Here is a 24,585-nt window from a genome sequence, read left to right on the forward strand (position 1 = left end):
AGTAGTCATTAACTGTTCAGTGTGCTCATAATAGTATTACAAAATGCATATCTAACAAAGCCTGTCTGTTCTCCCTAATGTCTATTTGTGTTTTCATTTATGTTGGCCACTGGTGAGAGTTGAAGGCATAATTTCAGAGTACATCTCTGAAAATGGAGTAATGTGAGGGACCAGAGTGATTTAATTCAGTTGTCTTTTGGTAAAGATACTAATTACAAGGAAAGATAAAGCTTGCAGAAGCTTGAAGACCGAATATTTATTATATCCTTTACTAGTCTCAAGCACTGGTTCTTATCATTTTTGCAAAAACTGAAGAGTAGACAATTCAAGACTGAGGGCACAAACCAGAACCTGAAAAGCAGGTATGCCATCTTGTTGATTGAAGACAATTGATAACCAAACTAGCACTGAGGGTGGAGAAAGAATCAAAGAGGGACAAAATATTTGACAGTGAGATGCTTTAGCTATGTGACAAAGGTCGAATAAATGGAAAGAAGTTCAATATTAAAAATTCCAATTAATCTACTCTAATATTATAAGTTACAGAGTATTTAATAAAAAAATACTTTGATGATTAAATAATTCTCTGTGAGAAAAGATACACTCCTAGACACATAGAAATGGATAGGTGTCTGTATGTATATGTATGGGTATGTATGTGCATATACATACGTGTGTACTTATCTGTGCATGTACCTAGATATATCAGATGTCTACTTCACAGAGACACTGATAACTATTTGATAAATTACACACAAAAGTCCTTTGTAAAATATAAAGTGTGACACAACATATTTTTTTCCCTAAGAATATAGTAAAAGGAGGGGCACCTGGGTGGCTCAGTCAGTTAAGTGTCCCACTATGGCTCAGGTCATGATCTCACAGTTTGTGGGTTCGAGCCCCACGTCGGGCTCTGTGCTGACAGTTCAGAGCCTAGAGCCTGTTTTGGATTCTGTGTGTGTGTCTCTCTCTGTCCCCACCCCACTCATACTCTGCCTCTCTCTGTCTCTCAAAAATTAATAAACATTAAAAAAATTAAAAAATTAAAAAAGAATATAGTAAAAGGAGTGGTCCTAATAATTTATGGATGGCTAACTCCCACAAAATGAACTGATACTTTGAAGACTATAAGAAAAAAATGTGTCCTGTAATTATTCGGAGAGCATGCATTAGGGAGAAAGTCTGCTGCCAATACTCACGCGTTCTCAGCACACAGCATACATTTGTTGCTGTATGTTTTCCCATCAGTGCCACAAACAGCTGCATAATCCAGAGTACAGATAAAACCCCCATTTCTTTCTCCTTTTCTGAAATCATCGCAATTCAACTGCAAGAGACATTATCAAGGAACATCAAAATACAAGAGATAAAATATTCCTTAGGTACATAAATGAGTTAATATTTTAAACCCACAGCAATATAACTACACTGGAGAACAAAACAGGTTTAGGAGACTATAGTACACTAAAAAAGTCATGGATAATAAAACATGGTCCAAGAACAGAGATACAATTAGATTTCAGGAGAAAGAATTTCTATGTGATTTCAGTAGGGCAAGTCAGGCACCTCTGTGAAATTTAGTTTCCTGTTTGTCTGTCAAATCCTGCCTGTCTTCTCTACAGAGTAGTAATGAGGCCCAGTAGATAATGGATATGAAAACTCTCTGTAACTATAGGCTGTAACAAAGTTTTTATTATTACAGATGAGGATAGGGATCAGAAGCCAGATTGCTGGGTTCATAATTCTAACTCTCCCACATACTGGCTTTGTGATTTGGGAGTTACTTAACCCCCCTGGTCTGTAGTGTTCTTACTTGCAAAATGTGTACAATATTACTAACTTCTTAGGATTACAAAGAGGTTTCAATGTATGAATACATGCCCAGCACTTAGAATAGTGCATGGCATTTCGTAACCATTGACTGTTGTTGTTTTGTTGTTATTTTAAACATTTTCCCCACAGACAATCAGGCCAATAAGACTAAACAACCTTTTTTGGATGACGGAACAAATGCCCAAATCTCAGCTCTAGTGATACGACATGTACTTAGGGACACAGCTGTGCAGGGAGACAGCAACTGCTTGAGGTGATACCTGGAGACCAGCGTTTGAATCTCAGACCTGCCACCCACTCACTTCACCTCTTTGAACCTCGCTTTCCTCCTTGCCTGACAAATGGAAATTCACACCCTGTCCATATTACAGATTTATGCTGGGGATCAAGTGAACACTTGAGAAACCTTATTTGGCAACACTATTGTGACATGAGTTAACTAAAGAAGACCTCAAGTTAACTTGCATTTAATTTCTATCTAAAAGCAAATAATAACACTAGGTATTTTTCCAGTTATCAGAGGGCAACATAAGTTTTTGATGTTATTGTCATAACAAAAATATTTTAAATGCAAATGTGGAAAACTTACAATGTATAGATCTGTGACCTAGTATGTCACACAATACAAAGACTAAAAGTACAATGCATACAAATATATAACGAATTTGTGAACCAAAGGTGACATTGAGGACTTCGGAAAGACAATAAAAAAGGAAAAAGAATGTAGAATAGTAAAGAAAAGCTATGGGACATGCCCAACTATTCATGTCATATGTTTAGGAAGAAGTTAAAATAGAGGCAAAACAGGGTAAGTAATGGCTCTATGTGTTATTTCACTTGTTCGGTTGTTCATTTGTTCACTTGCGTTCTGATGAGAAGACAAAGACCATAAATATGATAATTTTAAATTATAATAAATGCTATGAAAAATAAACTGAACAATACCCACAATAGTGGCGATTTTAAATACAGTGTCGAGAATGGTCTCTCTGTAAAGGTAACATTTGAGGTGAGATGGGATTAATGAGAAGGAGTCAGCCACTGAAGATCTGAGGGAAGACTATTTCAGGCATAGAGAAACTACAATTGCAAAGGATTTGTGATAGGAACTAGATTGTCCTGTTTAAGAGGCACCAAGAAGTGTGGCTGAAGTAGAAGGAAAAAGCAGGAGAGCTGCTGGCTTTCTCTCTAAGGTCATTTCTGGAGAAACGACAGAAGCATGGGTGATAGGGATTGATTTTATTAACTTGGGACAATCACTGTGATTCCCCTTCACCAGCAAAAGCAAAGGCAGCATACTAGGTCACAGGTGTTGGCAGGGTGATGACAGGGCAGATCAAGAGCCCAGCTGTGAGGTGATGAGAACAGGTGCAGGTAGTTACTACTCCACTTCCTCCTCCCCCTCCAAACTCCAAGGGCTGGTAGATCACAACCTACAGAGAACACCTCTTCCTATTGCTAACAGATTCTGAGAGTGGACAGATGGATTTCTAACCTGTGGAGTAGGGAACAAACTGGAGGAGCAACACTGGTTCCAGAACATTCTGATCTGGGCTTCATCCCTTTTCCTATCCTTACACTCAACAGGAGAGGCAGAGCCTGAAGTGTGGCCTTAAACACCATCTCACTCACTGTAGCAGAAAAAGTAACTAAAGCTATCATGGAATCTTAAGAGTAAAAATATTTGTATACATGAGGAGCAAAACAAGGTAAAAGAAATATGGTAATGTGAGCAATATTCAGTATCAGTTGAAGCAGAATTATTGGAATGGATAGAAAAATAATTTATCAAAAGTGTAACTATGCTTTAGAGAGATAAAACATCTTCAACGTGAAACAGGAAAAAAGTTATAATGGGAAAAAACTGGAAGTTTTAGATATGGAAATATTTAAACGGCAATAAATAAAACAATATAAAGAATAAAAGAAGGATAGGTGCACATACCTAATGAATTTGTGAACCAGACAATCAGATCAAGAAACTCTTATAAAAGGCAATGATAAAGGAAAACAAAATTTAACATAAAAAATTTAAAGAACATGGTGAATAGAATTAGAAGTCCCCCAAAGGAGGCAAACATATATAGACAATAATATTTGAAGAAATAGGGAACATTTCTAGAACTAATGAAAACTGAAAAAACAAGAGAAAGAGAAATAGACATAGCAAATCAAAAATAGCATCTGGTCAATAACAAATTGGGGGAGGTTTAGGGAATTTTAAGCAAACCAGACTAGCCTAACATATGTTAGGGGAGAAAATACAGATATTGACAATAAACAAAGATGTTAGCAATAGTGATAAATAATTATAAATATGGATATTTGGTTAAGGGTAGTCATAAGAAGAACAAAAATAGGTATGCGACCTTTAACTCATCATCACACAAAAGCTGGAAAGAAGAGACTACTTTTAAAATATGTTTTTATTAAAGTCTGGTAACTGAAACTATGAAACATTAGGAGAACCAAGTCCTAGAAAAACAGAAATAACAAACTGAAAATGGGCTAAACACACAAGTTAAAATATAATTTGTTATTGGATTTTAAAAATTAGGATCAAATCAGGTATGGATGATAAGAGAAAAGTTAACATTAAAAAACACACAGATACTAAAACAACAGGATAAGAAAGGATACAAGGTAAAAATGAATAAGAAGAGAGCAGATGCAGTAATATTAATACTAAAAGTATAGAATTCAGTTCAAAATGCATCATAAGTGACAAAGAAGGACTCTATATAAAGTAAAAGAAAAAGCAGAACATGAAGACATAGTAATCACTGAGTATTCATTCAGTTAATTAAACAGGCTTTAACTATGTCAAACTACAACCATCAGAATGTGATAGAATTAGATAACCAGGGGGCGCCTGGGTGGCTCAGTCGGTTGAACATTCAACCCTTGATTTTGGCTCAGGTCATGATGTCACAGTTCATGAGATCATGCCCTGCGTCGGGCTCTGGGCTGAAAGCATGGAGCCTGCTTGGGATTTTCTTCCTCCCTCTCTCTGTCTCTCTTTGTCTCTCTTTCTCTCTCTCTCAAAAATAAACTAAAAAAAAAAAAAAAAAAAAAAAGAATTAGATAGGGGTGCCTGGGTGGCTCAGTCAAGTGACTTCAGCTCAGGTCATGATCTCACTGTTCATAGGTTCAAGCCCCACATTGGCCTCTGTGCTGACAGCTTGGAACCTGGAGCTTGCTTGGGTTTCTGTGTCTCCCTCTCTCTCTGCCCGCCACCCCCCCCCCCATCAGTCTCTCTCTCTTAAAAATAAATAAATATTTTAAAAAATTAAAAAAAAAGAATTAGATAAATCAGTAGCTGGAGTTACAGACTTCAGCATGCACTTCTCAGAAATTGATAGATCAAGAGTAAAAAGTTAAGATGCTTAAGCCATCAGATTTTGATAGAAAACTACATCCATGACACAGAAAATAAACACTTTTTCCAAGACATAAGAAACATTTATAAAAGTTGAATACTTATTAGGTCACTAAAAAAGTGTTAGGAAATTCCAAAGGATCAATGTCATATGATCTATGTTCTCTGACCAAAATTCAATAAAATCAAAGTTAATTTAAAATAGGCAAAAATCAAATAATCAAATCAATAATATAAAGAATGTATTACTGAATAACTTTGCAAGGGAGGAAAATTAAAGAATGTTTGGCAAAGAATGACAAATGGAAACACTTGAAGTACCAATCTTTAGATAATCATTAATATCTTTAAGTACCCCGGTCACAGAATTTTAAAAGTTAAAAATTTTAAACTAGGTATTGTGCAATCCATTATAAGATGTGCAGGAGAACAAGATTAAAGAAACAAGAATGAGTGACACAGATAACATAAACAATAGAGAAGATAAACAAAAACAGCTGGTAAGATAGATTTCTAGTACAATTGATATGAGAAAGAGAAGATGGAAATAAAAAATACAAGCAATGACCATTGAAAATAACTGTGTAAATGTTGAGATATACGTACAATAAAAGCATATTAGGAGTATCCATATGCTAAAACATCTGAAAACTAAAATGGAGATATGGCTTAAAAAAAAGTGTAAAACACTCTCCATTGTTTAATAAGAAAAGTTGAACAGACCAAAAGCATTAATCCAACTAATATACTGGCCTGAGATAATCCCTCCCCAAAATGCCACAGTCCTAATAGCCTTAAAATCCATTTTTCTAAAGTCCTTAAATTAAGAGGAAAACTTATATTGAATAATAATAATTTGTTATTCCAAAAATTGAGAAAGCGTGTAAACTGAAAAACAATTACAGTTTTACTGAGGTTTTACTTAACATAAAATTCATGAATTTTAAGTGTACAATTCAGTGATTTTGGGTTAATTTATGGAGTTTTACAACCATCACCATAACTCAGTTTTAGAATATGTCTGTCACCCCAAGGGGTTTCCACTATGACCATGTACAGTTAATCCCAGTTCCCAGCTCTAACCTTAGGTAACCACAGAATTTTCTGACTATAAATTTACCTTTCCTCTATATTTCTCATAAATGGAATCATAAATATGCAATTGTTTGACTCTGGCTTTCACTTTGCCTAATGTTTTTGAGGTTCATCCATATCATAACAGTAACAGTAGTACTTTCTTTTTATTTCAGAATATATTTCATTCTATAAATGTAGCTCATTTTGTTCCATTACCAGTGGTCTTTCAGACACTTAGATCATTTCTAGTTTTGGATTATTAAAAAGAATGCTGTTATGAACATTCACATGCCTGGCATATGAGAGAGAGAATTTTAAATAGGCTCCACACTCAGCGTGCAGCCCCACTTGGGGCTCGATCCCACGATCCTGAGATTATGACCTGAGTCGAAATCAAGAGGCAGACGCTGAACCCACTGAGCCACCCAGGTGCCCCCAGTGTAGCTGCACTCTTGAGTACTCTTACCAGAAATCTGCAAGTGTTCCAGTTTCTCCACAACCTTAAAAACATTTTGGGTTTTTTTTTTTTTTTTTTGTCTTTATGATTATAGCCATTGTAGTGGGTGTGTAATGGCACCTCATTGTGGCTTTAATGTGCATTTCCCTACATAATACCAATGTAAAACATCTTTTTAAGTGTGCACTAGCCATTAAGATATTTTTAGTGTAACAGCTGTTTTTAATTGAATTGTCTTCTTATGTCTGAGCTGTAAGCGGTCCTTATATATTGCAGATAGAAGTCTTTTACCCAATATATGAATATATGAAAATCAGAAATTTTCTCCCAGTCCATAGTTGCTTTTCTGTTGTTTCAAGGATTTAATTTGAAGCCCAAATGTTTGTATAGACATACTATGGAGACATGGCAGGTTTGGTTCCAGACCACCACCATAAAGCAAATACTGCAATAAGGCAAGTCAAATGAATTTTTTGGTTTCCCAGTACCTGCAAAAGTTATGCTTACACTATGCTAGTGTTTTAATAGTGCAATAGCATTATGTCTAAAAAACACCATGTACATACCTTAATTAAAAGATAGGTCTTTTTGGCTAAAAAATGCTAATCATCGTCTCAATTTTCAGTGAGTCTTCATCTTTTTGCTAGTTGAGAGTCTTGTCTCAGTATCAATGGCTGCTGATAATCAAGGTGGTGGTTGCTGAAAGCTGGTGTGGCTGTTGCAATTTCTTAAAATAAGACAACGAGGAAGTGTGCCATATCGATGAGCTCTTCCTGTCATGAATGATTTCTCTGTGGCATGCAATGCCATTTGGACTTCTTTCAAAATTGGAGGCAGTCCTCTCAAACCCTGCCACTGCTTTATCAACTAAATTTATGGAATATTCTAAGTCCTTTGTTGTCATTTCAACAATCCTCACAGCGTCTTCACCAGGAGTAGATTCCAGCTCAGATTACTTTCTTTGCTCATCCATAAGAAGTGACTCCTCATCCGTTCAAGTTCAATCACAAGATTGTAGAAATTTAGTCAGATCTCAAGCTCCACTTTTAATTCTAGTTCTCTTGCTCTTTCCATCCCATCTATAGTTGCTTCCTCTGCTGAAGTCTTAAACCCTTGAAAGTCGTCCATGGGGGTTCTCAACTCCTGTTAATATTGATACTGTATTTTGACCTCTTTCCATGAATCATGAATGTTCATGAATGTCAATTTCTACCAAAGAAAAAGCCTGCCACAGGATTTTGGTAGGGAAGATGTTGAATTTATAGATTACTTTTGGGAGAATTGTCATCTTGATAATAATTTCTCGATTGTTCATCATTAGTATACAGAAATAAAGTTGAATTTGCATTATTTATTTGCATGCTGAAATCTTGCTAAACTCATTTATTAGTTCTAGTTTATTTTCTTTTTGGATTTTCTATATATAGTATCATGTCCCTACAATGAAAAAAATTGGTTTTTTTCCCAAGCAGAATGTCTTTAATTAACTAAAACATTTTGCCTTATTATATTGGCTATACCCTCCAGTTCAATGTTGAATAGAAGTGGTGTGTTGAATAAGAGCAGTAAGAACAACCATCTTTGCTTTCTTCTCAATCTCTTTGGCCTCTAATCATTAAGTATGATTTTAGTTATAGGTTTATCATAGATGCCCTTTATCAGCTGAGAAAGTTTTTGTCTATTGGTAGTTGTGTGTGTGTGTGTGTGTGTGTGTGTGTGTGAAAGAGAGTGTGTTTATCTTGAATGAGTGTGGAATTTTGTTAAATGCCTTTCTGCATCTATTAAAATAATCGTGTAGTTTTGCCTTTATCAATGTGGTGTAATAGATTTTCTGTTGTTAAAACAATCTTGATTTCCTAGAGTAATTCCTACTTGGTCATGGTTTTATCTTTTTTATGTTGTGGATTCTGTTTGCTAATGTTTTGTTAAACATTTTTCCATGTACGTTTATAAGTAATATTTGCCAGTAGTTTTTCTGTAGTTGTGTTATCTTCATTTGTTTTTTTAAAACTTTTTAATAATGTTTATTATTTATTTTTGATAGACCGGAGGAGCGGCAGAGAGAGAGGAAGACACAGACTCTGAGGCAGGATCCAGGATCTGAGCAGTCAGCACAGAATCTGATGCAGGGCTCGAACCCTACAAACTGAGATATGACCTGAGCTCAAGTTGGATGCTTAACCGACTGAGCCACCCACATGCTCCACTTCTTTTGGATTTTGTATCAAAATAATACTGGCTGGTGTTACCTCTACTTCCTGAATGAGTCTATAAAATATTGATACTGTTTCTTCTTTCATTATTTGCTGGGGATCACCACTAAAGTCTGAACTTTTCTTTGATTTAATCATGGATTCAATTTTTTTGCTTGTTATACATGTATTTTGATGTTCTAATTTTGGGGTCAGTTTTTAATAATTCATTTATTTCTAGGATTTTTTCCATTTCATGTCAGTTGTCTACTTTTTTGTGGCACAAATTTATTCATAATACTCTACTATAATCCTTATAATTTCTCCAGGGCATATATTGATATCCCAAATCGCATTCCTGATTTTGGTTAAGTATTGTCTTCTCTCTCTCTCTCTCTCTCTCTTTAGGTCAATTTATTTAAAGATTTGTCTCAAGGAACCAATGTTTGGTTTATTAAATTTTCCTATTGTTTTAATAAAGTTTTGTATTTTATAGATTTCTGCTCTAGTCTTTATTATATCCTTCCTTCTGCTTGGTTGAGATTTAGCTTGCTCTTCTTTTTCTAAGCTTCTTAATGCGGAAGTTAAGATTATTAACTTGTGAACTTTCTTCTCTGATTTATGCATTTAGAGCTCTATAGAATGCTTTAGCTAAATGCCCAAGTTTCAAATTGCTATGTTTTTAAAAATTTTATTCAATTCAAATTGTGTTCTAATGTCTGTCAGGAGTGTTTCTTTTATCCATCAATTTTTTAGGAGTATGCTGCTTAACATGCAAATATTTGGGAATTTCCAGAATTTCTTTCTCTTGCTGGTTTTGTATTCAATTCTATTTTTCAGAAAACATACTTTGTATGATTTTAAATCTTTTAAATTTATTGAGATACGGGCTCCTAGGTGGCTCAGTTGGTAGAACACCCAACTCTTGATCTCTGCTCAGGTCATGATCCCAGGGTTGTGGGATCAGCCCTGCATTGGGCTCTGTGCTGAGCATGAAGCTTGCTTAAGATTCTCTCTCTCTCCCTCTCCTCCTTCTCCCCCACTTACACTCTCTCTCACTCTCTCTCAAAAAAATAATAGATTTATTGAGATAGATATCTTATAGAATGTTCCATTGTTTCTTAAAAAGAATGTACCTTCTGCAATCATTAGGGAAATACTCCCTATATTTCAGTTAGTTCATAGTGTTGCTCAAGTATTCTATATCTTTGATGGTATTTTCTCTAGTTGGCTCTTTCAACTTTTAAAAGTAGAGTATTAAAATTTCTGACTATTATTGTTGAATTGTCTCTTTCTTTACTTATAGCATATTTAGTTTCACACATTTCGAGCTTCTGTGAGTAAGAGCAGTTATAATTGTTATATCTCCTGATGTGTTAATACTTTTAAAATTATAAAATGTCCTGGGGTACCTAGGTGGCTCAGTTGGTTGAGTGTCTGACTTCAGCTCAGGTCATGATCTCACAGTTCGTGAATGTGAGCCTTGCATTGGGCTCGCTGTTTTCAGCACAGAGCCTGCAGAACCCACTTTGGACCCTCTGTCATCCTTTCTCTCTCTGCCTGCCCACGCTCTCTCTCTCAAAAATAAAAATAAAAACATTAAAAAAATAAAATTATAAAAGGTCCCTATTTGTCTCCAATAATATTTGACTTAATGTCTATTTTGTTAGATAGTAGTATAGCAAATCCTGCTCTCTAGTGTTATACTTGTCATGGTATCACTCTTCATTTCAGACTCCTGTGTCTGTAGATCTAAGGAGTATCTATTGGAGATAGTTTATAGTAGCTTTTTTTTAATTAAACAACAATCTCTGACTTTTGATCAGAATGTTTAAGTCATTTACATTTAGTATAATTATTGATATAGTTGTATTTATATTTGCTATGTTTCTGCTTGTTTTCAATATACTCTTACCCTTTTTACTTCTCTGTTCTTCCACTACTGCCTTCTTTTGGGTTAAATATTTCTAGTATGTCTTTTTAATACTTCTGTTGATTTTACATATTTATTATATATATCATTTTATTGCTGCTTATTCTAGTGATTATCATATTCAGCCCAGTTTATCCCAATCTATTACAGATTAATATTTAATTCTGGTAAAATACAGACATTTTGCCCCTATATAGCTCCATTTCCTTTATTCCCCTTTGTACTATGGTTATCTTAAATATTTTATCTATACACCCAATAAAACAGCATTATAGTTAATGCTTTATAAAATATTATATTGTTAAAAGAAACTAGGTAAAAATAAGGGAAATATATTTATAAAGTAGTTCATTTTAACCCATGTGTTTACCATTTCTGGTTCTTTTCACTTCTTTCTATAAATCCAAGTTACTATCTGGAAGTGATTTCCTTTCATCTAAAAGACTACCCTATTATTACTTGTAAAACAGGTCTGAAGGCAATAAATTTTCTCCAATTTCACTTATTTGGAAATGTCTTTTTTTGACTTAATTTTTATTGGTTAATTTTGGTGAATATAGAATATGGATAAACATTTTTTTTCTTTCAGTACTTTGAGCATGTCATACCATTGTGTTCTGGTCTTCATTATTCTAGATGAGAAGCCAGTCATTAATTTAAACCATTATATACAATGTGTCATTTTTCTTTTTCCACTTAAATTTTTACTTGATTTCAGCATTTTAATCATGATAGGCCTAGGTGTTGATCTCTTTGTATTCATACTATTTGGGACTTGTTGCAATTACTGAATGTGAAGAGTAAGTTTTTAAAAATCAAACTTGATACATTTTAGGCCATTATTCCTTCATATAATTGTTCTGTTTATTTGATCTTTTTTATTTTTGGTATTTCTATTGCACATGTATTGACATGCTTACTACCTCAGGGATTCTTTGTGTCCATTTTTAACCAATATTTTTTCTACTTCCATTGTTAATTTTTATTTATCTTTCTACAAGTTTACTAATTCTTTTTTATGCAGCCTCAGAGCTTCTTTTGAGCCTCTCTACTGAGTTTTTTGTGTGAGTTATGCTATCAACTCCAGAATTTCTATTTGAGGTATTTATCTTTGTCTGTCTCCGTCTCTATCTCTATTTACTGAAAATGTGCATTTATTTATTCTTTGTTATTATACTTTCCTTTAATTATTTCAGTAGTGTTTGAACTATTTAAACACTTTTAAAATAGCTGCTTCAAGTCTTTGTCTGCAAAATCTAACCCCCAGAGGCATTCAGATAGTTTCCATTGGCTTTTTTTCCCCCTGGGTAGGGGTCATACATTCCAGTTACTATTTTCATATTTCATAATTTTTGTTGATGGCTAGACATTTTGGATAATGATTTCACTATAAAGAATATTTTTGCTGTTGTGTTGCTTATTTGCATCTTCGGCTGGGCTAACTCTCTGATTTCTTGCTGTCCCACAATGTACAGTTGTTGATACATCTGCTAAAAAAATGTTTATAGTTTTTATTTTTTTAAGATTGGGTCTTTAGGTTTTTCTTTCCATATCTCTATAGCTTAGCAGATGGCCAATGATTAGACACAGTTTGTGCTCAAACATCTCAAGCTAGTAAGGCTTCCATCCCCTACAGATAGGCCTGTGTATATTGAGGAGGACATTCAAAGTTCAGAATACATTTACATCTACCTCAGCATTTGCTTTCCCCTGGGATTTTTTCATGTGTGTTTTCTAAGTGCTTGTGCACAATATTATGGCCAACGAAGACTTTGTGAATTGCTCAGTCTTTCTTTACTCTCTGCTGCCTATATATGAAGACCCAGCCAGAAATATGCTTGCCTCAACCATGTTACCACTTCAGGCCATTGTCTTTACTCTGGGTGAAGATCATGACATCTACTGGAAACACCTCTGGATACAATTGTTGCCCACTGCTCTAAATTACTTCAATAAGACAGTGCAGTTGCTGACCCTCATAGTCTGCCCAACTGGTGGACACTCTATACCAACCCAACAACAAGAGTGAGATGGGAGTTTCCTTAAGAAGAACATCACAGACTCCCATTGTTCTAAATCAAAGTTCAGCAGTTTTTCAAGCATAAATGCTTATCAGATTGACATAGGCTACTGGTCAATTTCCAGATGCTATAAGGGTTGTTTTGGTCAATTTTGTCTAGATTTATAGTTGGTTTTTGAGGAAAGGATTTGCTAACCTTGTTATTCAGCTATAGCCTTAAGTGCCACTTCTCAGGGTAATTTGATATTGATTTCAAAACCAGATAAGAATAATTAAAAAGAGAAAAGTATACACTCATTTTACTTAGGAAAAGAGTTTCAAATTTTCTAAATAAAATACTAACTATAATTCAACAGTGTATTAAAAATATTAAAAATATATTAAGGTTAGTATGATTTACCCTAAGAAAACATGAATAGTTTAACATTAGCAAATTTATCAAGAAATTTATTACATTAATAGACTGAAAGAGGAAAGTTAGAAAATTATTTCAATAGTTGCAGAAAAGGCATTTGACAATGATCAAAACAGATTTAGAATATTAAGAACAGAAAGAAATTTTTCTAAACCTGCTATAGTTTATTTAAAAAACACTTACAGTAAACATACTTAGTGGAGAAACTTTAGATATATTCCTTTTAATATATGAAGAGAGTGCAATCTGATGTTCATTATCATCACTACTATTTAACTTTTGAATTCTAGATCCTGGCCAATGATACAAGAAAAGAAAAAGAAATAAAGGAGTGATGAAATGCAAAAGGAAGTTATGAAACACCTACTATCTCTTATTATCCAGATAATGTGATGAACTACCAAGAAAAAATGATAAAATTAATAGATAAACTATCAGAATTAACAGAAGATGCCATAAAGCTATTCAGTGTAAGATTAACCTGTAGAAATCAAAAGAATTTTTCTATACCAGCAATAACCAGAAAGAAATACCATAAATAAAATACCAATCAAAATAGCAATAAAATTACAAATTTTGTAGGTATTAGCAAAAATCATAAAAATCTCTGTGGAGAATATAGATTTCATGAAGTACACAGAAATTATTATGAAGTAACGATAAGGTATTCTGTGCTCTTGAGTTGGTCAAGTTACTACTATAAAAAGTCAATTTTAGGGGCATCTGGGTGGCTCAGTCGGTTAAGCGTCCAGCTTCTGCTCAGGTCATGATCTTGTGGTTTGTGAGTGCAAGCCCCACACCTGGCTCTGTGCTGACAGCTCAGAGCCTGGAGCCTGTTTCAGATTCTGTGTCTCCCTCTCTCTGCCCATCCCCCACTCACACTCTGTCTCTCTCTTAAAAATAAATAAACATTTTAAAAAAGTCAATTTACTCAAATTAATTTATAAATTATTTGTATCCCTAATCACTTTGGGTTCCCAAACTCAAGTTAGATTTTTTCATAAACTGAATAAACTGTTTATTTGTAATATAGGGGGGAAATATAGGTCTATACATAGGTAAGTCAACTTTGAAAAAGATGAATTAAGAAAGGGGACCTGCCTTATTAGTTATTAAAGCAATGAATTCATCTAAACAGAATAGGTAACTCAGGAACACATACATACACACATATGAACTTAATATCCTACACAGTTGGCAACCTAAATCATAAATAAATGAATCAATCAATTAAAAAATAAAGTCTCTACACAGACCAAATACATTAAAGACTATGAGGAATTAGACGAGGGTGGTAGAAATGAAAATGGTAAAAAGGAGTCATACTTGGGATATACTTTGGAGGCAACACCAATGACAGTTGTAGATGGACTGGATATTAGAGTTGGAAAGTGAAAAAATGACATACTAGTGAAGTAGAAATTGATGCAAGAGAGAAAGGATTTCTGTAGGAGGAAAATTCTTGAACTGGAAGAGCACCTTATTCTGAAAGTGAGTATCAGGGTTGATTTTTGATGGGAGGTATCTAAGCACAAAAAGTGGGTAGATTTTTCTCTCTTATAGTAGACAGAAAGTAACAACAAAAACAGTGTAATTACATGAACTGATTCAAACACAAATAAGTAAAAATCTAAACAGAAATTATCTGAAAGGCCCAGAGACAAATATGAACTACCTTAATTTACAAGTACTTTCCTAGGTGGGAAAAAGTAACCATAAGAACTTAAGAGGTAAAAATTATAACTCAGGCATAAAATGATAACAGAAAGGTATAATGTGTTCAAATTCTAAAATTTTATTTCTTAAAAATCCTACTTGATTAAAATTCAGCAAATATATGCCTACATGTGAAAACATCTGACTAGCAATATTTAGAAATAGTTTTGTTAAAATTGGTATGTTTGTATAATTCATTTTTTGGTTTGTATTTCCTTGTATTTTATATTTTAAAACATCACTGATTAGTTTCTCATGAAGGAGAAAGATGGGGAACAGAAGGTGGAGGAGAATAGATCTTACTGAAGGAGCCTCTCTCTAAATGTGACCAGTAAGGGCAGAATTGGAACTTACCAGTAAACCTTTGGGATCTCCACAGACTTTACAGAGCACAGAAGCAGCTTGCTTTTGCTCAGATAAAGGATTTTCAGGGATTGACCAATTGAGTGGTGACTGTGTTATTGTTTTGGAAGTGAGATTGGTTGAGTTCAGGCAAAGAATTTGGTTGACTAGATTTACTGTGGAGGCTAAGATTCTCAGACAGACCTGAGTAACGTTGACAGGGAAAATTTTAGCTCGGTTAGCCCAGGGATGTTACAGCAATTTGGGTGTGCCTCCCCTGACTGATCATTTTAATTATGTGTCAGGGACAGGAGTGGAGGAGAAAGAAGATGTTGGAAAAGAAGCTACAGAGGAGATCTATAGTGATATGAGTTGTCACGATTCCTAGTGGTAACCCCAGCTTTGTCAATAACTTACTGTGACACGGTGTACCCTAGAAATTTCCCTTAATCTGGGTCTAGAATTCTTATTTTTTTGTGGAAATACAAAAATTGTGTATACATAAAAAAATAAAAAGTGAAATCATTGTGTGGTGGCTGGCAGCTGTATGGTTTCATTTTATTTGATTTTTTATCAAAAAAAAATTTTTTTTTTTTTTTACCACAGAGCACTTTTCTCAAACAAATATTAGCCTGTATTCCAATCTACAAAATAGATACAAATAAGCAACTCTAGTTGAGTTAGGGAAACTACAGGTATCAGAAAGGACATGAGTAGGAAATAAAAGAAGGAAAGAAAAAACAAAGAAAAGGAATTAGATGCCTGCTAACACGTGTTAAACCTTGTACTTGGCTTTTTAAACCTAGTTTCTCATTTGGTCCACATTCCATTTCACAGATGAAAAAACTGAGACGCAGAGACACATAAATTGTCCAAGTGACATAGACAATAAATAAGAGTTCTGAGATTTGAACTTAGTTCTAATAGTTCCATGAAGGCTCTTGGTGAAGCCGAGACAGGACAGGAGGAATGAGAAATGGCTATGGAAGGCAGACATCACACTTACTTACTCCACCTCTTAGCGTCTGTCAGTGCCCAAAATGTTTTCTGAGAGTTAGGTCATGGGTTGGGCATAGGGACAAGCTGTACCAGATAGTTAGCCCACCCCTGGACTAAGCCATGTTCCCTCCCTTCCTAAGTAGTTGGCTTCACAACAGGTATGACCTAGTAATTAGGAAATAAACAAATAGTTTTAAATAGTCAAACATAATCTTGAAAGTAAATATGACAAGTTGACTTCAAATAATCTCACCGTTTCTGGGGCATCGGCCTGAGTGGCTCTTGTTAAATGCCTAGCCCTCTTCTGGGATTTTGCTTGTTTTTCCCTGGAAGAGAGCAAGGAAGAGCATAGCTTGCTTAGATATGTTTTCCCAATTTGGGGGATAATAGCATACATGTCAAACTTAATTTTGACTCTTACCCTGAGCTCAATCAGGTATATCAGAAGTGAGGTACATGCAGAAATGAGCCAAGGTACCATAAATGTCTCCTCAGTACTGAAAAATATCTCAGATATGGTTCCACAGAAGGCAAGAATCTTTACCTTTAACTGCATAATGACTACTCCCCCACCCCTTTCAGTGCTTTCAACATCTAGGTGGTCACCAACTCTAAAAGCCATCTCTGCCATTGTTGGAATAGTCTCTTTGAAAGACCATGTTCACACTGAACCAAAATCTATCTGTCTGTTTGTTTCTGGTTCTACACTCTAAGGTCCCACAGAGAAAATTCAGAAATTTGAGGATAGCTTTTATGCCTTGCACAGTTTCCTTTCCAGATTAAGAAACCGAGTTTATTCCGACATAATTTAAGTAAGTGATAAAAATAATAATTGAGTGAATGACTTCAAAGAGATAAACTGCCTTGTATGTCTCAAGGCATTCTACTTTTGTTTTAAATTATTTTTCAATAAATGTACTAGGTTCATAGTTTCAGTCTCCTGTCAAGACAATCCTATGTAACAAGGAGGAAGCTTTGTAGTAACTAATACAACTGCTAGTTTACATTCAGGGTTCAAGAGAATAATTTGCCATAGGTCTCCCCCCATCCCCACCTAAATCTTGATCTTTTTCCTTCATCTTCCCCCAGTTTCTTCACTAGCAGCAGCATGTGTGATCATGGCTTCATTATCCCAATATTATTGACTATGTCAAATTAAATCCCCTGAGATTTAATTAGCATTTAAAAAGCTAATTATAACATAATTATCTTAAATGGATCAGCTTAGTGTTGGCTTAGTATCAGTGTTGAAGTTTTGATGGTGGTCAGAAATTAAAGATGACCTCCCTATTCAAAAACAAAATAGAACACTTTGATTTGAGGATTTTCTATTGATAACAAGCCTTCTTCCACCTTTGGGTGTCATCAAAGAGAAGGAAGTCAAGTTAAGAAGCATTACATGGATGTTGGTAAACTTTCAGGACACTCAGCCTTTCTGAGCTGCCGGGATGTAGAAAATAAAATTAATTCTTTAGACCTTTTCATCCTACTGTAATCCTAGGTGTCTACAGACACTGGCAGCTCACAGGGTCAGAGTGCAAGATGTGTCCTGCTTAAAGCCTTCTACTGTTTGGCTGCCATAAGGAGAGCCTGGCATCATTCCCAGGGTGGGGGGGGGGGAGTGGCTTTTCTCACTCCTGAGGGTACCACAGAGTCAGGGCTTAACACATCTAAGAATTCTTTTTTCCCAGAGTCAGGAAACTCAAATTGGAACTATATCCTTAAAAGACTATTAAGTGCTACATAAGGTATTAACCCTCTACCCTCTGGAATGTTTTAGAATACCATTTGAGTGATTTAAAAATCTTTCCAGGAGGCACCTGGGCGGCTGAGTCAGTTAAGGGTCCACCTCTTGATTTCAGCTCAGGTCATGATCTCGAGGTTAGTGAGATCAAGCTCCACGCAGGGCTCTGCGCTAACAGTATGGAGCCTGATTTGGACTCTCTCTCCCTCTTTCTCTGCCCCTCTTCCGCTCCCTAGCGTGGTCTCTCTCTCTCTCTCTCTCTCTCTCTCTCTCTCTCTCTCTCAATAAATAAATAAATAAATAAATAAAAGTTAAAAAAAAATCTTTCCAGGTAGGAGGTACTTATCCAACTTCTGCTAAGCATTTTTATTTAACCATTTAGATTTAGAAAAGTACATTTGATGGGATATAAAAAGAATACATTTACTATTTCAGAGAATAGCTGGTAACTCAAACACTCAAAAGAACGAGAACTTTTACTCACAGTATCATTTTGCATGTGGCACACCTGCTGATGAATGCTATTCCATCCGGGCTTTGAAAAAGTTTTTTATCTTGGGAACAAAATAATTTTCCATTTTTCATCAATGCCCGATATTCATTGCATGTTTCCTAAGGAAAAGATTTAAAGAACTGTGTTTACTGAAGCTCATAAAACCAAGGCTTTACCTTCTAAGAAGAACTTCCTTGAGCAATATTATTTAATGACCACTACCTGATTTCTATCGAAGCCAATCACTCAATTGACACAAATAACACGAATTCAAATAATGACTGGATTGTCCCTTGGGGATTGAAAATCCACTTAATAAGCATTCATCTAAAACAACGAGTAAAATGGAAAGACCTGACCTCATATTCCAGGGCTGTCATTCCCAAGCCCAATAGCCTTCTCAAATTAAGTTCTCAATGGCTAACTTACCCTATCTGTAAAAACAGGATATAATTTCATATGTTTCATATGTCTTGTGAACATTAAATATTATAAGTATGTGAAACATTCAAAGGTGCTTGATACATAGTAAATAATCAATAATTACATTCCTCTCCCCTCTTCTTCCTCCTTTATTATTATTGTTGCTATTATTATTATTATTGGAATATGATGAATATAAGATACCCAGCACACAGTAGGTCAATAATAATTGCTGTCAAAAGGAACATGAAAAGACTACTGAAAAGGTAAATTCAATATATTTCATGGAAGGCTTTCTGTATGTCACTATTTTCTAGGAACTTAAAATCAATGGTGCATTTGCACTATCTCATAAAGTACTAATTTAATATGTCATACTTGCTATCAGTTTAGAAAATCCACTAGGTATTTAGAGCAAGCCTTTAGAATGTAAGTTCTGTGGGGTTTTTATTTTGTTTTGATTTTGCCAAAAAAAAATACTGCCTCAAGATGTTTACATAAGAAAAAAAAATTAAACGATGCTTTTGTGTCCAACTCTGACAAATACAACCTCTTCAAAAGAATTGATCATAGAATTCTGTCCAGCCTCCTATATCTTTATAATAATCATTCAATAAGTTAACAAAAAGTCATTACAATATTAATATACTTTGCTAAGTGCCATGTATATAGCTAGATGCATGGATAGAGCAATGAGGCAGGAGCATCCTTGCCTGAATTGTGCTTACCATCTAATGGATACTAATGGATAATGATGTACTTCACCTAGCTTCTTTAACATGGGAGGCAGTTGGTAGCACTAGCAGAATAATTAATGGAGAAGAGGAATAAATAAATAATATCAGTGACAAGCCCTGGGAAATTTTGCTAATGGTGACCTACTAAAATACCTCAGAAAATGATTATCACCACCCAGTGATGTTATCTGAGTAGCACAGTAATAATTTCTGGCAACTGACTGATGACTAGGCCGCTTGAGCTCTGTGTAGTCTCTGATTCTATAGTATCTTTTTTTTTTTAAGTTTATTTATTTATTTATTTTGAGAGAGAGAGAGAGTGCATGAGCAGGGGAGGGGCAGAGGGAGAGGGAGACAGAACCCCAAGCAGGCTCTGTGAGCCTCACAAACTGTGAGATCATGACCTGAGCTGAAACCAAGAGTCTGACGCTTAACCAACTAAGCCACCCAGGAGCCCCTGATTCTACAGTATCTTATGCCAACATGGAAAGTTACTGCTTAGCTTGCCAGACATAACTGATTCTAAAAAGTCTAGATGCAACTTTGTCATAGAGAGAAGAGCCTGGTATTTTTTGTGATGGAAACATATCCTTTGTGAGTTAAGATAAAACTCAATGCTATTTTTCTGAGTTGTGAAATAATCCAATGGATTCTCTTGGCAAACAGAATAAAGGCCATAAAAATTAAAAGCAGGAGGTGGGTTTTTCCCTGGAAAAACCTTTGGCTTGTTTTCATTTTGTTTTGTTTTGCTATTGTTGTTGTTGTTCATGTCTTCTCCACATGTCTCAGAAAAACTAAAGCCCTCCAGGGCCAAGCTCTTTCCTTTACTGGCTCTGACATAGCTCATTGTCTTCTACTGTCTCTCCTCCAATACATAATACAATCCCCCAGGAGCTGGCATCACCTCCATTCTGTGTTAGGGCACTAACAAGGTGCTTTTGACTATAATAACCCTTCTGTGATAACAAATTTAAATGTATGGTAAAGATCCTTGCAGATGACTACAGTCATTTTCTGTGCTGTTCCGGGTCATGTTTATAACATTCAACATGCTTTTCTGGAGCTGTCAAGAACTCAAGCTACTGAATTTGGAAAATAAAAATTCCAGGACCATAAGAAACATTAAATCAATACTTCTCATTTCTGACAAAATATACAAAGATTGCTATCAGAAATATTTCCAGAGACATAATTATTTCTTTGTGTTCTTCTTGCCTATGCCAACATAAAGGGTGGCTAAATTTATTTTTAAAAGAAATAGAGTTTGTACAAAGTCCCAGTTGCAAAATTGCCTGGATGGCTCAGTCGGTTAAGCGTCTGACTTCAGCTCAGGTCATGATCTCGCAGTTAGTGGGTTTGAGCCCCGCATCCAGCTCTGTGCTGACAGCTCAGAGCCTGGAGCCTGCTTCAGATTCTGTGTCTACCTCTCTCTCTGCCCTTCCCCTGCTCATGCTCTGTCTCTCTCTCTCTCTCTCCTTCAAAAATAAAAACATTTAAAAATTTAAAAAAAAATAGAAATATCTATCAGAAATCACCACTCATTATCATAGAGTCTGAAAAAGCAAATTATGGTTTCATGCACAGTGATATTTATACAATACTCTTCTTTTTGCCAGTATAAAACATGCAAGTGAGCATGCTCTCTGACTCCTTCAAATCCAAGTTTTTTCTACTCTACCCTACTACCCTACTTATTCCATAGAGGTTTCTGAGCCTCTCCTCAGACAGCAAACTTAGATGAAATAATAGAGACTACGGTGAAATTTTCTACAGGGGGTGCCTGGGTGGCTTAGTCAGTTAAGTGTCTCATTCTTGATTTTGGCTCAGGTTATGACGTCACGGTTGGTGAGACAGAGCCCTGAGTCAGGCTTTGGACTTCAGATCTTTGTTTTAATGCTGTCTTTTTAGAGAAAACTTCTTGACTATCCTAAGAAGAACTGATACTACCTCCATCCCCAGAAATTCCTACCTTCCATCCTACTTCATTTTTCTTGTGACACTAATCATTATTTAATGTGCTATACATTTTATTAATTGACTCATTCACTTGTCTGTTTTTCTCCACTAAGATGCAAGTTCCACAAGGACCGGGTTCCTGTCTGTTTCCTTACTTTCCAATATCTCCAACATCTCAAACAGGGTCTGACAAATGGTAGATGCTGAGTAAATATTTATTGAATGAAATACATACACTGACATACATATACGAATATATACTAGGTAGAGACAACCCCTTTATACACAATAATCACAAGAGCACTCACTTCAGCTTTCTATGTATGTTGTTACTTTTTCAGGTGTTAAACTGAACAATACTAATTCACTGGTATGTTTATGGAATTTTTTTTAACTTTATTTATTTGGAGAGAGACAGAGAGAAGACATGGGGGGTGGGGCGGGGGGGGGGGGGTTGGCGCGCAGAGAGACCATCGCAAGCAGGCTCTGTGCTGTGAGCACAGACCTCAACCTGGGGCTCGAACTCACAAACTGTGAGATCATGACCTGAGCCGAAACCAGCAGTCAGAAGCTTACCAACTGAGCCACCCAGGTGCCCCTGTTTATGGAATTTTGAAGCACTCCTTTAGCATGGTAGATTGCCTCTTACAGACATCCATCATCATTTGCACATTGATATGCGTGTCTGTGTGTGTGTGTGCGTCTGTATGATTCATGTCTTCCTTCATAAAGACTTGTTTCTGTTTTTAACGAAAGCTATTAGTACCTATCAGTATAATATGTCTGTATTATTAACGTGAAGGTGTTGGCCACAGATCATTTTTCTTTAGAGATCTTGGAATGGATTCAATGAACAGAAAAAGCAGGACTAACCTGATTTTCACCCTCACTGGCAGCATCTGGGACAAAAATATAGAAACCAAAGTTAAGGGAATGTAAACTATTCAATAAACAAACAATTCACTCAGTGCAGTGTCTTGTTTATTTTAATGGCAATATGTTATAAAACCACAAATTGTTTTTGAACACATTAAAACTTACGATGGCAAATAAAATGAAGGCACTGCACCAAGAAATCAGCACGTACACTCACAGAGGTCCAGTCACTCATAAAAGTCTAAATTACTTTGGAAAATAATACTCATATACTTTCTTACCCCCTCAAAATATCTGATTTCAAAAAGATCCTTTCACAGAAAAGTATGAGAGACCTCTCTTAAAATTATAATGTAACAAATACCAAGTATATCACAGCAATTATAATTTAAAAGTATAGTGTAGCGTAAAGTTTATATCATATATACACATAAAATTAAATTTTCTCAATTCTGGCAACTCTGCCTCCTTATTACAGCTACAAGAATTAGAGATTTGACAAAAATTAAGAATGATTAAAATCCCAAGCTATTATACTCTCTTATTAACAGACTCCAGCGCCCCCCTTTTTTAATGTTTATTTTTTGAAAGAGAGAGGGCGAGCGGGGGAGGGGCAGAGAGAGAGGGAAACACAGAATCTGAAGCAGGCTCCAGGCTCTGAGCTGTCAGCACAGAGCCGGTGCGAGGCTTGAATCCACAGACAGCAAGATCATGACCTGAGCCAAAGTAGGTTGCTTACCCAACTGAGACACCCAGGCGCCCCAACAGACTCCCTTTTGTACCTACACACTTATTTTAGGAAAGTGACATCATTTATGTATAATAATCCCCAGACTCTTCATCTCTGTGATTTTCTTTTAAAAAATGCAAATGCTTCAGAGAAGATTGAGCCTAGGCAATTCATGTTTCCTTCAAATTCAAATAGCAAGTGCAAAAACTTACCTTTCACTTCTTATAAAAGTCTCTTACCCTTTAGGAGAGATGCTCTCAGTTCATTTAGGATTTGGTAATACAAAGATAAAATATACTAGAAGGCACTGCTACTTTAAAATAGGAATAGATGATTGAATTTTATTTTTAATTGTTTATATATAGTACTATATATATATGAAATATACATCTACATTTTAAATATCTACTACATACATAATTCCTATCAGTATGAATTGATGTAGTTGGTTATGGGAAGATGAAGAAGAATCTATTAGCTTTTCAGAACTAATAAAGAATTAATAGAAGGATTTCTCATTGGTAAAAATTCAGATTGTGTCAAACTACTTGCCATTTCTAAAGATAACAACATATTTATTAAGCCACATATGTAATCCTTCAAAACTCTGTCCGGCAAGATATTTCAAGATTATACATACACACATACATATATACATACAAACACACATTTCAGGAGTAGGGGGAGGGAGACAAGTCCCTGCCTAGGGCTTTACCATGTGTGGCAAGAGGCTTAGATTACATGCAAATTGCTCACCTTGTATAAGGCAAACAGCCAGGGTCAGAAGCATTGGCACTGTGGCTATCTTCATGTTGAAGATGATGTAAGTTGGTTACAAGTCTGCTCCGTGCATTGCTCACCAGCTGGTGCTCTAAGACTGAACCCGTGGAGATGCAGCCTACTTTTTATATATACTGGCAAATACTGGTGACACCCACAACAACAACCAATATTATAAAACCAGTTGTTCAAGGTCGTGCTAGACTTAATACACCACATCAATTTAGTTTCCATCCTTTAGCATCCTGTCAAGGGAGTAGATTTGAACCGATAATGTTTATTTCTACAGTTCTAATATGTTTTCATGATACCTCCCCCAAAAAGCGATAGATTGAATCCAAGAATGTCATTAAAGTTTAATACTCCACGGTTATTAGTATCTAAGAACTGAATTCTTCACCAAGACCAGACACATTACTTTTCAGACAAACATGTTTCTAACTGGGCTCCCTTCATAAGTGGGAGGGGAGGGAAAAAGACAGA

The 24,585-nt window shown here is 35.5% G+C and overlaps 1 protein-coding gene across 1 annotated transcript in view; it reads right to left on the reverse strand.

The window, feature by feature from the left end:
* Positions 1-24,212, reverse strand: part of SPINK5 (serine peptidase inhibitor Kazal type 5) — a 74,850-nt gene extending 50,638 nt beyond the window's left edge. Inside the window, exons 1-5 of the mRNA XM_019414237.2 lie at positions 24,079-24,212; positions 22,590-22,615; positions 18,592-18,719; positions 16,617-16,689; positions 1,200-1,327 (exon numbers count right to left, since the gene is read on the reverse strand). Of these exons, the coding sequence (XP_019269782.2) occupies positions 1,200-1,327; positions 16,617-16,689; positions 18,592-18,719; positions 22,590-22,615; positions 24,079-24,133 (410 nt within the window). The 5' untranslated portion in view covers positions 24,134-24,212. The remainder of the gene's footprint in view (positions 1-1,199; positions 1,328-16,616; positions 16,690-18,591; positions 18,720-22,589; positions 22,616-24,078) is intronic.
* Positions 24,213-24,585: the final 373 nt, after the last annotated feature.

Source organism: Panthera pardus, unplaced genomic scaffold (assembly GCF_024362965.1).
Source record: "Panthera pardus isolate Hobbes unplaced genomic scaffold, ASM2436296v1 HiC_scaffold_2, whole genome shotgun sequence".
Classification (NCBI taxonomy): Eukaryota; Metazoa; Chordata; class Mammalia; order Carnivora; family Felidae; genus Panthera; species Panthera pardus.